The following is a 14,673-nucleotide window of genomic DNA, read 5'->3' as shown; positions in this document are numbered from 1 at the left end:
CAAATAAAATAAATCCATTGGCCCCAGCTCCCCGCATCAATCCTCAAGGGGTGGGACTACCTGTACCTTCCTTGTAGCCGCTCTCCAGAGGCTTTAAGGACAATGAAGGAGGAAAGTTAACTCCAGAGTTTTTCTTACCAAATAGCAATCTTTCTCTTCCAAGCTGGTTGTTGTTGTTGTTGTTTTTCTTAAAAAACACACACACTTCTTTGAGAGTTCAAGCTTGCCTCAACTTCTTTCTGGCAATTTTTCCCGTGGACCTCTCTCCTGCATCTAGGTAAATGTTTTCGTGTTTGCACAAGTAACGAAACCTTTTCTCCTCCTTGTGTACTGCAAGTGTAGTAGCTACCGCAATTCGCTCTCTAGGTTAAGGCATCAAGCTAGTCCTGCCTTAGGCATGAAAGCCAGCTGGGTGGGTGGCTTGGCCCCAGTCCCTGACTCTCTCAGCACAAAGGATTGTTGTTATTGTGGGGAAACATTGCAATGAAAGCCAATCTGGTTTGGTAATTAAGGTACAGGACCACGAGCAAAGGGACCGTGAATTCGAGTCCCATCTTAGCCATGAAAGCTGGCTGGGTGGCTTTGCGCCAATTGCCAGGAGCTGGTGAGTTCTAGTCCTGCCTTAAGGCATGGGTGTCTTAGGCCTCAGCCCAACCCACCTCACAGGGTTGTGTTTGCAGGGAAAATAGGAGGAAAAAAAAATTTTTTTGCAATCTCAGCAGTGTATACCACAATGAGACAGGCCACACCTACTGTAGAATCCCCACACCTTTAAAAAGTTTGTAACGTGGCAAAGAGATGGCTCTCCCCGCCGAGAAAAGGTAAAGGGGGAAAAATTCTAAACTGCTCCTGTTACCTGGGATTTTCATTATTACAAATAAAGGAGAATATTTGCCGCCCAGAGTTGACCCCTCGTCCTTGGTGCTCTTTGAGCTTGGTGATTTTCTTGCAAAGGTTTCATTACCCAAACTTTGGGGGCACAAGGAGAGATTCCAAACCCATAACTGAGAGAGGAGCTTCTAAGGCTCCACGAAAATATTTTTAAAAGAACGTGCAACTTTTTTTTATTTCATTTTTTTTTTAAAAAAAAATCACCACACTTCTAAAAATCTGCCCTCGTTCAGTTTTGTCGTACTAGAAATATTTTGGGAGAAGGTATTTGTCGGTATTTGATATCTCTCTCTCCAGAGGTAGCTGAATTTATTTGTGTCAGGCGACTAAGAAAATCTAGGAAGATCAGAAAAGATTCCAAACAGCCTCAATTTCTCATCAAGAGGTTTTATTTATAGCCAGCTAGGCTTGTTTGGAAAATGACAGCGCAGATGAGTTTCTACTGGAGTTTCCCCAATTTCTAGAATAAATACCAGAGGTTTGTGAAACATAAACCACAGCGGATGGCTTGGTAAAATGTTGGTCATCGAAGGAGGGCGGGGGGGGGGGGGAAGAAAAAGAGAGAGAGAGAGAGAGAGAGAGAGAGAGAGAGAGAGAGAGAGAGAGAGAGAGAGAGATGGACCTGAGTGAAGACTTCACAATGAACAGTAATGTAGCTTATATCTATATGCCTATCTAGTTAACCTGTAAGTGAGGACCTGAGTGAAGACTTCACTCTGCAGCAGAACTTTCTATGTATGTGTAAAGGGCGGGGGGGGGGGAAGAGAGAGGCGGAGACTAATGGCTGCCCACTCTCTTCTTCAAAGCCTCCAGGGATGGAGCACCCACAACTTCTGGAGGCAAGTCGTTCCGCTGGTTAATTGTTCTCCCTGTTAGGAAATTCCTCCTTAATTCCAGGTTGCTTCTCTCCTGGATTGGTTTCCATCTCGTCTTGCCCTGCCTTCAGGTGCTTTGGAGAAGAGCTGTGACACCCACCCACCCCTCTTCTTTGAGGCAGCCCCTACTCCTCCTTTTCACTAGACTAGAGACACCCAATTCCTGCAACCGCCTGTGTCGTCCCCTCCAGCCCCTTAATAAGCCCTGTTAGAAGGTCCTTTGCTTTGGGGAAAGGGGACCCCACAACATATTCAAGCACTGGACTGTCTGTGTGGAAGAATAACCACAGGACAAGGCCGGGAAGCTTCTCCCAGTGATTTTAGCCGGCCATGATCAGAAGCAAGACGCTGGGGAACCAGAGGGAGTCCTCGGATTACTTGGGAATAGAGGATGGGATGGACTTCAGAGGGGCAATGGGGTAGATCCAAAGAGAGTCCCTCTCTCTCTCTCTCTCTCTCTCTCTCTCTATCTATCTATCTATCTATCTATCTATCTATCTATCTATCTCTGTCTCTGTCTCTATCTCTGTCTACAGTCTCTCTATTTATCTCTCTCTCTCTCTCCATCTATACAGTCTCTATCTATATTTATCTATCTCTATCTCTATCTAGTCTCTATCTATTACAGTGTCTCTCTATTTATCTATTTATCTCTCTATTTATCTATCTATATCTACAGTCTCTTTCTATTTATCTATCTATCTATACAGTCTCTATATATATATCTCTATCTATATTTATCTCTCTATCTATTTATCTCTATCTAGTCTCTCTATCTATTACAGTGTCTCTCTATCTTTATCTCTCTATCTCTCTATTTATCTATCTATATCTACAGTGTCTCTGTCTATCTATCTCTATTTATCTATATCTACAGTCTCTCTCTCTTTATCTATCTATATCTACAGTGTCTGTGTGTGTGTGTGTGTGTGTGTGTGTGTGTGCGCACACACACACACACAATTTTCTAGCCTATGTATCTCTCCCTCCCTATCTCATCTATCAATATCTCCATCTGTTTCTATCATCTCTCTCTCTTCTCTTTCTTTGCCTCTTTCTCTCTTTTCTCTCTCTTTCTTTGCCTCTCTCTCTCCCCCTTCCTTTCTCTTTCTCTTTCTCTTCCTCTTCCTCTCTCCTCCCCCTCTCTCTCCTTTTCACCCTATGTTATCTTGCCCCACAGCCAGTTTCTTCACTCTCTGTGGCTTCCTCTTTCCCCCCCACCCCCACCCCCCACCCCGTGATTTTCCTGCCCACAGCTGGTGCATTTCCTTTCTCTTTCCTCTCCCTTTTCAGCTCCGAAGCTCCCTCAGCTGCCTGCCGGAGGAGAAACCCCCCCCCCCGTGCCCATCTTCTCCCTGGGTTTCTCTTCTCACAGGGGGCAACCCACACCTTCCGCCAACCTGGAGGCCAACGAGACAGAGCCGCTGCTGGACAAGGAGCCCTTGGAAGACTACGCGTCGCTGAGAGAGAAGGACCCTCGGCATGTGGAAAAGGAATATTACAGGTCACCATCTCCAATTTTTTATTATAATAATAATAAGTAAGTTGGAAGGGACCTTGGAGGTCATCTAGTCCAACCCCCTGCTCAGGCAGGAAACCCTATACTATTTCAGACAAATGGCTGTCCAGTCTCTTCTTAGAAACTTCCAGTGTTGGAGCATTCACCACTTCTGGAGGCAGGTTGTTCCACTGATTGATTGTTCTCACTGTCAGGAAGTTTCTCCTTAGTTCTAGGTTGCTTCTCTCCTTGACTAGTTTCCATCCGTTGCTTCTTGTCCTGCTTTCAAGTGCTTTGGAGAATAGCTTGACTCCCTCTTCTTTGGGGCAGCCCCTGAGATACTGGAAGACTGCTATCATGTCCCCCCTGGTCCTTCTCTTCGTTAAACTAGACATCCCCAATTCCAGCAACCGTTCCCGATATGTTTTAGCCTCCAGTCCCCCAATCATCTTTGTTGCCCTTCTCTGTACCCTTTCTAGAGTCTTGAATTCCTGAACACGCCTGGATTCTGCCAGCGGAGACAGTTGTTTTGACATGCTATCTTCACTTTGGCTCAAGGTGCTACTCCTCATTGTCCAGGAGCCACACATCTGCTCTTCTGGATCTGGCTGCGGTTGAAAACGGAACGACCGCAAACCGGTTTATTCTTTTCTCCAACCTGTTATGGAAATCAGCGGGATTTGTTTCCATTAAACGTACAGGAGACCAGGAATGAATTATGGACTGGAGGCAGAGTAGGAAGCTGAAAACAACCAAGGCATCGGCCAACCCCTTGGCAGGAAAAGTGGATCTCAAATCCATCCATATTTTCTCCGTTCCGTCTCAGATTATAGTGCTGTCTTTCTCAACTTCTCTTTTTTTCTACCCAGTCCATAAAATTACTGGCACTTTTTTTTTTTACATCCTTTCACTCGGCTTGCCTGTTGCCTGCCTTGAGCTGGCTTTTGCAGAAGAAAAAGAAGTCTGCTCGTGCCCTGCAACATTTGAGGGGCTGTCCCAGAGAAGAGGGGGTCACCTTGTTCTTCCAAGGCACCTGAGGGCAGGAGAAGAAGTAACAGATGGAATCTTATCAAGGAGAGAGATAAAATCATGTTGAGGCTCTGGAAAGAGTACAGAGAAGAGCAACCAAGATGATCAGGGGACTGGAGGCTAAAACACATCAGGAACGGTTGCAGGAAATGGGTATGTCCAGTTTAATGGGGGGGGAAGGATTAGGGGTGACATGGTAGCAACCTTCCAATATCTCAGGGGCTGCCCCAAAGAAGAGGGAGTCAAGCTATTCTCCAAAGCACCTGAAGGCAGGAGAAGAAGCAACGGATGGAAACTAACCAAGGAGAGAAACAACCTAGAACTAAGGAGAAACTTCCTGACAGTTAGAACAATTAACCAGTGGAACAACCTGCCTCCAGAGGCGGTGAATGCTCCAACACTGGAAGTTTTCAAGAAGAGACTGGACAGCCATTTGTCTGAAATGGTACAGGGTCTCCTGCTTAAGCGGGGGTTTTATTTATTTATTTTATTTTATTTTATTTTAATTCCATTTATATCCCGCCCTTCTCCGAAGACTCAGGGCGGCTTACAAGCTTGGACTAGAAGACCTCCAAGGTCCCTTCCAACTCTGTTATTCTATATTCTAGCTTGAAAGGCACCTGTCTCTCTCTGATTCACAGCTTTCCTTCGGCCTTTGGGATGGATCTCTTACTTCAGTTCCTCCTCCTCCTCCTCCTCTCTTTTCCCCAGGACACTTAGGAACCAGCGTCTCCTCCTCACCTGTTTCGCTGCTGTGTTGGGGAATTTCAGTTTTGGCTTTGCTTTAGTCTACACCTCGCCCGTCATACCAGCTTTGGTGAAATCTCCAGTTCCTAACCTGCAACTAACCAGGGTTACCGCTTCCTGGTTTGGGGTAAGCGGGGGTAAATTGAGGAATCAAGTGACTGGATTCGTAGTGACGCCTCTTTCTTTTTTTTTTTAACAATAGCCCTTAAGCCGTTGTTAAGCACACAGGGCGGTAGTTAAGGAAATCCATTTCCCCCCCCCCCAAAAAAAGACATTGCAAATTGTGGAGGTGGGACTCTGCAAATGGTGAATTGGTTACCAAGCGCCCCCAATTTGATCACACGACTGTGGGGTGCTTGTGTGGCTGTCCAAAAATGGGTTGTAAGTAGCTCCGGCGAGGTCTGTCGTAAATTTGAACTGTGTGATTGTAAGTTGAGGGTTACCTGTAACTCTTGTTATAGCCACAGCACTTAGACTTATATACCGCTTTACGATGCTTCACAGCCCTCTCTAAGCGGTTTACAGAGCCAGCCTGTTGCCCCCAACAATCCTGGTCCTCATTTTACTCTCCTCGAAAGGATGGAAGGCTGAGTCAACCTTGAGCCGGTCAGGATCGAACTGCTGGCAGTGAGCAGAGTTTGCCTGCAGTGCTGCATTCTAAGCACTGGGCCACCCTGGTTACGACTGTGTGGTCTTCTTTGTTGTCCTCCCTCCTCTCTTTCTGCCTTCCAGTCCATCTTCACCTTAGGAGTAGCCGCGGGCGGGTTGTGCACCATGTACTTCAACGACCGCCTGGGCCGCAAGCTGAGCATCATGTTCTCCGCCATCCCTTCTGCCGTTGGGTACTTGTTCATGGCCAGTGCCCAGAAAGTCTGGATGCTCTTGGTCGGAAGGCTTCTCACAGGCTTTGCAGGAGGAGTGACCTCAGCGGCCATCCCGGTGAGTGTGATCTCCCCTGGGTCCTTCTGTTGGAGATCTTGAGATGAGTCCAGCTGTTGAGGTTCCTCACTTTCGAGGAACTGCTTAGGGGTTATTCCAGAGGGCTAATCTTGAGTTCCTCTGATGGACTACAGGCAGGTGGATGTTCTCAGGATGAGCTCTCCCTAAGGTTCCTTTTAGGGGTGCTTAAGTTGGGTCAAAGAGTTTCTTGGGGCATTCGGGTGCAGCTGCAGAAGTGTGTCAGTTTGGGGACAGTACTAGTTCATGCTTGCAAGTGACTTGCTTGTAACCTACCTACCTTCCTTCCTTCCTTCCTTCCTTCCTTCCTTCCTTCCTTCCTTCCTTCCTTCCTTCCTTCCTTCCTTCTCTCCATCCTTCTCCTCTTCTCTCCTCTCTCCCCTCCCTTCCTTCCCTTCTCTCCTTCATCCTCCCTCCCTCCCTTCCTCATCCACATCCTTCTCTTCTCCTCTGCTCTTTCCCCTCCCTCCCTCCCTTCCCTTCTTCCTCCTCCCTCCCTCCCTTCCTTGTCATACCCATCCTTCTCTTCTCTCCTCTCCTCTTTCCCCTCCCCTTCTCTTCTTCATCCTCCCTCCCTCCCTCCCTCCCTCCCTCCCTCCCTTCCTTCCTTCCTTCCTTCCTTCCTTCCTTCCTTCCTTCCTTCCTTCCTTCCTTCCTTCCTTCCTTCCTCCTTCCCAGGACTTCCCCTTTTTTATCCTTCTGTAAATATTGGCTTTTTCCTACCCAACTGCAGAAAGGCAATGAGTACAAGTTCCGGCTCGTATATGCCTTGGTTCTCACAACCTTGGTTCCCACTTACCTTTTGAATCTTTTCGGCTTCTCCAGGTCTACATTTCCGAGATCTCCCACCCAGGAATCCGTGGGGCGTTGGGCTCCTGTCCTCAAATCATGGCTGTTTTGGGCGCCCTCTTCCTTTACGCTTTAGGCAAGTACTAAGCCACCATTTCCGGCCCTTTGTAGTTGTGGGCTTAGTTGACTGGGCGACTCTTGGCTAGTTTGGTAGAAATATAAGAAGCGGGTGGAGATCCATCAAAATCAGACTTTAAAAAAACGTTCCTCTCGCTGAGAAGATGTCAAGGTAATGTTCGAGCAGCTAACCAGCTTGTATAACGTGAGATGAATGATGCAGTGTTAGGAATGACTGTATCCCTTTAAGAGCTTGAGTATAAAAGGGAAGGCTTTCTCTCTTGTCCCTTTGCCTGCTGTAATTGCCGTGTATTGGCACTGGCTGTTTCACCACGTCTGTCTCTTGTTTCTGAGGTATATCCGTAGATAGTGTGTAATAGAAAGCACGCTTAATACAAACCACTGTTTACTGTATTTACTCCTGGGTTTTCTCAGCGCATGCTCCGACAGAAGAGATGTAGCCACCCTGTGAAGCTGAATCCGTGGACTGCTCTCCGCGGTGGAACGAACAGAGGAAAACCACTGGTTTCCCTTAGTTTTGTCTTCTTCTCCTCCCCACAGGCCTCCTGGTGCCCTGGCGTTGGCTGGCAGTTGCCGGAGAAGTCCCTGTTCTTCTCATGACGTGTCTCCTCATCTTCATGCCCGACTCGCCCCGTTTCCTGATTTCTAAGGGGAAGGAAGACGAGGCGCTCTCTGCTCTCCAGTGGCTGAGAGGCAAAGACGTGGATTATTGGTGGGAATACGAGCAGATCAGAGCCAGCGTTCAGGAACAGGTAGGTCCACGTTCGAGAGAAGAGTGCAAGGGGTTCACAAACGGTTGGAAGTGGAGATCTCGATTTGCCTCCCCCCCTAACACCAAACCCTGGTTAGTTCTCAGCTCTCAAAAAGGTTTCTAGAAGTGACTGTGGGTTTTCGATCTTCTTAGTGGACTGGAAAGTGGTTCAGTCTGGCCATTTTGTCTCTGTGGGGTCCTCGTGGGTGATGTCCTTGCCGATAAAAAGGGTGTAAAGTCCCTTTGTTCTCCCTGCCACAAAGATAAGAAGAGTGTAAAAGCCGCAGAGATGGGTACAACCTGCGTTTACTCAGACCCTATTAGCTGTGGGGTCCTGGGTGCTCTCTGGGCTGGGTGGTTTTCTTGCAGACGTTTTGCGACCCAGCTAGGTAACATCATCAGCGCTAGAAGGGAGTGGGGTTTGTGGGAGGAGGAGGAGGACGACGACGACAACGACAACTCTGGGGTCCTGGGTGCTCTCTGAGCTTGGTGGTTTTCTTGCAGACGTTTCATGACCCACCCAGGTAACATCATTAGTGCAACATCTGGAGAACATCAATTGCCTTAGCTTTTGTCCGTCAAATTGAACACAGGTGGTGAGGCAGAGGTTGATGAGGTCCATGCTTCTGGATATTTCAATCTTAGTGTATTTGATTAGGTCAGGTGTACCGTGTAGTAGCGCTGCAATGGATTCTTTAGTAGCACTGATGATGTTACATAGCTGGGTCATGAGACGTCTCCAAGAAAACCACCCAGCTCAGAGAGCACCCAGGAGCCCACAATCCTCCTCCTCCTCTTCCTCCTCCTCCCCTTTGCAAGCCTCCTTCCCTTCTAGCACTGATGATGTTACCTAGCTGGGCAATGAAACGTCTGCAAAAAATAAGAATGAGAATAATAAAATAGCCCAGATGCCAACCCCGCGCTCCGAATATTCTCCTCCATTTGTCTTTCTGTGTTTCTCCAGAGCCAACGCATTACCTGGGCAGAAATCCGCAAACCTCACATCTTCAAGCCTATCGTAATTACTTTGCTGATGCGGTTCCTACAACAGCTTTCCGGAGTTACCCCAATCCTGGTTTATCTGCAGCTGATATTCGACAGCACGGAGGTGATTCTGGTAAGTCAGCGTGTGAAGCAGGAGGCCTCCAGCCTTGGCAATTTTAAGATGTACGGTCTTCAGCTCCCTGAATTCCCTAGCCTAGCCAGCTTGATTGGCTAGGGGATTCTGGGAGTTGACGTCCATAGTTGTTAAAGCTGCCAAGGTTGGAGACCTCTGCTGTAGAGCATCCACGATCTTCTTCTATCTAAAACAAACAAGGTGTTGCCGTTTCTCATTCCATATTCCAGACTGACCCCAAAACACACACACACACACACACACACACACACACAAATCCCTCCCGTTTTTGAACGCCGCCTCCTCAAATTCCGTCCCTTCCTAATCTCAATGTGAAGATGAGCAGGTCTGAGGGGTTTTTTGCATCCCTCAGTCAGATGGGAGGAAACTCGAGGCAAAGAAAGAGGAAAGACTCATAAATAATAAAAAAAATCATATCACGAATGACTGACAGAATCAACCAATTTGATCGGCAGCTCACAGCGATTGTTTTGACTTTGCAGGCCCCGGAGTACGATGCCGTTATTGTGGGTGGCGTTCGCTTAGCCTCGGTGCTGGTTGCGGCTTTCTCGATGGATAAAGCTGGGCGAAAGATTCTTCTGTATGTCTCTGGTATGGGTTTTTTAGTCCTTCGTTTTATGCACAGACACACACGCACACAGATGGGTAGACACACGTCTCCCTATATACGGGTAATCCTTGACTTACGACCACGGCGGGGACAGAGTGCCCAGTTTCAGTGCCGAGTGCCCAGTTTTGCCACCCTTTTGCCACAGTCACTAAGCAGATCACTGCAGATCACGTGGTCGTTAAGCAAAGCTGGCTTGCCCCACTGACTTTCTTTGTTGGAAGCTGGCAAATGGGGATTGCGTCTCTCTCTCTCTCTCTCTCTCTCTCTCTCTCACACACACACACACACACACACACAAAAACACTGCGACCGTCATTGATGCGCCCAAATTTTGATCACGTGACCGTGGGGAACGCTGCAGCTGCCGTAACAGCGAGGATTGTTTGCGAACCACTTTTTTTTCAATGTAACTTGAAAGAGTCACTAAGCAAGTGGTTGTAAGTTGAGGACTGCCTGTATGGGCGAGGCGAGGGTGGATAATTCAGGAGTAGCCATGCAGCCAGTCGGATTCCCATGTTGGCTTCAAGATGTGTTTCCTTCTCTTTCTTGGCTACGACCATAGCTTGCCTGATGCTCGCCTCAAACCTAACGTTGGGCGTCTACATCCGCTTCATCCCTCAACTTCTCCACAATGCGTCAGCAGTGGCGGTGAATGGGACCCATGAGGGCCTCGGCAACCCCTCCATGGTGGGTCTCACCGTGATCCCTTTGGTGGCGACCATGGTCTTCATCATAGGTAGGTCAAGAAGAGTTGAGGGCCAACTTTTGGACTCCAGATCAAATCTCTGGCGGGTTTTGGGAGGTGGCCAGAAGACAAATCAGCTGCAGAAGGCTATAGAGGGACGTTTTTTTTGGGGGGGGGGGGAAATACGGTAAAGTCTTGGCCTAGGTAAGGTTTGGGGACAATCAGTCCCCAAATTTATTGCTTTTCCTACATGGATCGGATAGGAGGTGAGATTGAAAACTTCAAACAAATCGTTTTAAGTCCAGGACTACCTTACTCTTCTCTTTTGCTTCTAACTTTTTTTGTTTGTTTGTTTCAATGATTCTTCTTCTTCTTCTTCCAGGCTACGCCATGGGTTGGGGTCCCATTACGTGGTTGTTGATGGCCGAGGTCCTTCCACTGAAGGCCCGAGGAGTGGTTTCAGGTCTTTGTGTACTTGTGAGTTGGTTGACTGCCTTCGCCTTGACCAAAGCCTTTCTGTTGGTCACGGTAAGAACCTGGTGAAGTTGTATCTATCTGTAGGTTCAATCATCCACTCCTTTCCTCTGGGGAGGGGGCACCTAGAGCCCATCTTTTATAAGTGGGTCTGCTTTACGGTTCACTTGGAAAAGAGACCACTGTGAAATGCCCAGGCCAATCGTGGAAATTAAAACAGGCGATAAAAGACAATATTTGTAGCTCAGAATTGGAAGGGCAGACTATTTGGTGCTCTCTGAGCTTGTTGTTTTCTTGTTACTCAGCTCAGAGCTACTGTATGTAAACTGGGAGCAAGTCACACTTACTAGCACTGATGATGTTCCCTTGTTGGGTCATGAAACGTCTGCAAGAAAGCCACCCAGCTCAGAGAGCAGCAAGGACCCCACAGTCCTCCTCCCTCCTCCTCCACTCAACAGACCCCACTCCCTTCTAGCACTGATGATGTTCCCTAGTTGGGTCATGAAACGTCTGCAAGAAAGCCACCCAGCTCAGAGAGCACCAAGGACCCCACAGTCCTCCTCCTCCTCCTCCTCCACTCAACAGACCTCACTCCCTTCTAGCACTGATGATGTTCCCTAGTTGGGTCATGAAACGTCTGCAAGAAAGCCACCCAGCTCAGAGAGCACCAAGGACCCCACAGTCCTCCTCCTCCTCCTCCACTCAACAGACCCCACTCCCTTCTAGCACTGATGATGTTCCCTAGTTGGGTCATGAAACGTCTGCAAGAAAGCCACCCAGCTCAGAGAGCACCCCAGACCACCTAAGCCATAATGGAGCTTGTCTCGTTTTGGCTTAATGTTTGTTTGTTTCCCCCCCCCAGTACTCTCCTACTTTTCCTACCTGATCACGTTAACAACTAACTTGTCATATTTTCCAGGAAAAATACGGTCTGGAGGTCCCCTTTTTTTTCTTCAGCGCCATCTGCGTCATCAACCTGGTCTTCACATACCTCCTGCCCGAAACCAAAGGGAAATCCTTGGAACGGATTGAGTCGTACTTCCGCACGGGGCGTAGATCCTTCCTGGAATCTTTCCGGCGCCACAGGTGAGCCCCCTCAGCCCGCCTCCCGCCTGGATGCTAAAAGCAGCCCCGTCAAGACGGACATCAGCCCGTCGCTGTCAAAGCCGGTCCTCGCCTTCTCTCTTCCCCTCCTTCGAATCGTTCGAAGGGCTTCGAGACGAAGCCGGGAGCGAATGAACTGAACACGTAACGGCGTCGGGATCCAAAGCAAAATCAGACCTTCTGGATCTGAATCCTGTCGTGGCCCGCCCCAGCCTGGCTTTCCAACCCTTCCCCAGCGGCAGCCTGGAAACGCTGCGACCCGCGTGAGCTTGTGGCTGAGAACAGCTGATAATCACGAGTTAATGACAGTGCTGTCTAAACATGAAGCATGCGCCTGAGAAGACCAGGTTGGTTTGGTTTTTTGTTTTAAAAAAATAAAAAAATAAGATCATATTCCTAAGACTTGTCCCGAGAGAAGGGAATATGGTTCCCAGTTGGGGTCGCTGGCATAACTGGCAGATATACAGCTCTAACTTGTGTGTGTGTGTGTGTGTGTGTGTGTGTGTTTCAATGTTTTCAACCCCCAAGAAAGACGGGGTGAAGAACAGAGGATCACATGGGAAGACCTCGACTTAACCACCAGGGCTTCCATTGCTAAGCGAGGCAATTGTGAACTCAGTTGCGTCTGATTTTACCACCCTTTTTTTTGCCACAGTCGCTAAGCGAATCAATGCCATTTTTAAGCGAATCTGGCTTGCCCCGTCGACTTGGCAAGCCAGCCGTAGGATGCTGCAACTGTCGTAAATACAGACCGGTTGCCCAAACCCTTGAATTTGGATCCCATGACTGTGTTGGGATGCTGCGACGGTTGTAACTGCGAGGACCGGTCATCAGGTGCTGTTGTAACTTCCAACGGTTGTTAAAACGGACAGTCGTAAGTCGAGGACTACCTGAACAGGCTTCGTTAAAACTCAAGAGCAATAGAAGAACCGAGAATTTCCACCCATTCCTCACAAATACCTAGATCCTTTCCCCCCACCCCAAATTTTCCCCTTTAACAAAGAGGGCTAGAAACTTAGAAGTTGATTTTTTTTAATGCTGTAGGAGGAATAGAAATGAAGTTAACACTCATAAGGTGACAAAACATTATTTTCTAAAAGTAGCAAAGGATTTACTCCTTTCTTTCTGAAGGACAGCAAAAATTGGGCTTTAATTGCTCGGATTTCGGTAAGAACACGTTGAATTCCTCTTTTGCATGCACAGGATTGCTATAAAAAAGCATTAAAACCATGCACCCTGTTTCTGGAGGAAGAGCCATCATTTTTATTCACTGCATCCACAAAAGAAATCCCATCAGAGTCAGTTTTATAAAATGGCAGTTAAAGAGAGATTGTCTAAGAAAAATGCACTCTCTTCAATATATATATTTTTTTCTACAGACCAGTATTTTATCTTTTAGACCGTACAGGGGAAAAAAAAACATAAAGCCACTTGAACTGCTGATAGAATTGATAAAATAAGGACAAGAAGCTGCTTGTCTAAAATGAGATAAAGCCAGCGCAGGACCCAAAATCTCGCCATTGGACTAAGCCATAGTTAGTTAAACTCTGGTGAGTGGAATAAGCACCCTTTGGCTGAGTTCCAACAGTCCAGCTTGAAACAGAGCCCAACCAAGATTAGCCAGAAGTGCAAAACGAGCTTCTGAGCCATTTTTGCAAAGGTTCAACTCTCCTTTTCTTTCAACATGCTTGTTGAAAGTCCTCAACTTTCAACTTTTTCATTTAGTGACCATTCAAAGTTACAGTGGCACTGGAAAAAGAAAAAAAAAGGGATCTACAACATTTCACACTTACGACCACTGCAGCATCCCCCGTGGGATGCTTGGCAAGTGACTCGTACTTATGACGGTTATGCAGAGTCCCGAGGTCACGCGATCCCCTTTTAACGAATGTCTCACTTAGCGATATAAATTGTGGGTTCAATTGGGGTCGTAAGCCAAGGGCTACATATAATGCTATCCAGTCGCTGAGTAATGCTACTCGGAAGAAAATTTGAATTCGCCTATAAAATAGGCAGAGAGTGCAGTCTAAATTAATACTTCCTTTCTCTTCCTTATATAAATACGTCCAGTTTTTGTCTTCCGGTGAAGTAAAAACAGCGGATCAAGAAGCAGAATCTCAATGCAACAACAGATCACAAGCCTAAATGAATCACACACAAAAAAGGTCAAATAAAGTCTCAGCGTATATATAAATAAACTTTCTCAATAATAAGTTAACCGTAAATCAACAGGGGGGGAAAAACCCAGAAAACTAAAAGGGAGTTACGACCGTTTTTCACACTTAGCGACCGCTGCAGCATCCCCAGGATCACGTGATCAAAATTCGGATGCTTGGCAACTGGCTCTTATTTACGACGGTCGCAGTCAAGGGGAAAGCTGGATTTGCTTGACAACCCTGTTGCTAACTTAACAACTGCCGTGATCCACGTAACGACTGTGGCAAGAAAGATCATCCAATGGGGCAAAAGCCACTTCACAACTCTCGCTTAGGATCATAAACTTTGGGCCCCAATGTCATAAGTCGAGAACCACCTGTATGGAAAACAGTACAAAGAATATCAAACGAATAGATCAAATTGACGTCCTTTCCCCACTAAACCTTAGATTTATTCAGCCAAAGTTGCTGGCTGAGCAAGGGACGGCAAGCCTTATATACATATATGTCCAAAAGCAGCAAAGATGCTATGTGATTAATGAAGAAACGGGCCAAAACTCTATAAATTCCCCCCTTTTTCCCCCAGATTGGAAAACCAACGACAGGAAAATGCACCCAGTCTTTTTCCCGCCCCCAAAAAAACCCTCCCTTCAAAATTTTGTGCTTTTCAATTACAAGGGATTGAAACGGTTTACAGCCATTTACCGTTTTACTAAGAAGGTAACAAATTCACTCTTTTTTTTTTTTTTGGTGTCCCCTAAAAATTGAGAAAATTTGAGCGGCTGGGAATTTTTTTGTTCATTTTCACGATGCAATGAATTGGCCCAGCCT

General features: G+C 47.2%; 1 protein-coding gene across 1 annotated transcript; it reads left to right on the top strand.

The window, feature by feature from the left end:
- Positions 1–561: 561 nt before the first annotated feature.
- Positions 562–12,127, top strand: SLC2A6 (solute carrier family 2 member 6; the record flags this gene model as incomplete). The annotated part of the gene is made up of 11 exons (XM_081339499.1): positions 562–604; positions 3,060–3,270; positions 5,005–5,167; positions 5,773–5,979; positions 6,823–6,922; positions 7,465–7,676; positions 8,640–8,792; positions 9,296–9,404; positions 9,986–10,159; positions 10,491–10,636; positions 11,502–12,127. The coding sequence occupies 11 exons, from the start codon at positions 562–564 to the stop codon at positions 11,670–11,672; spliced, it is 1,689 nt and encodes a 562-aa protein (XP_081195625.1). The 3' UTR covers positions 11,673–12,127.
- Between the last annotated feature and the right edge of the window lie 2,546 nt (positions 12,128–14,673).

This window comes from Vipera berus (genome assembly GCF_964194415.1).
Source record: "Vipera berus genome assembly, chromosome: 15".
Taxonomy (NCBI): domain Eukaryota; kingdom Metazoa; phylum Chordata; class Lepidosauria; order Squamata; family Viperidae; genus Vipera; species Vipera berus.
This window is presented reverse-complemented; position numbering and strand designations above follow the sequence as displayed.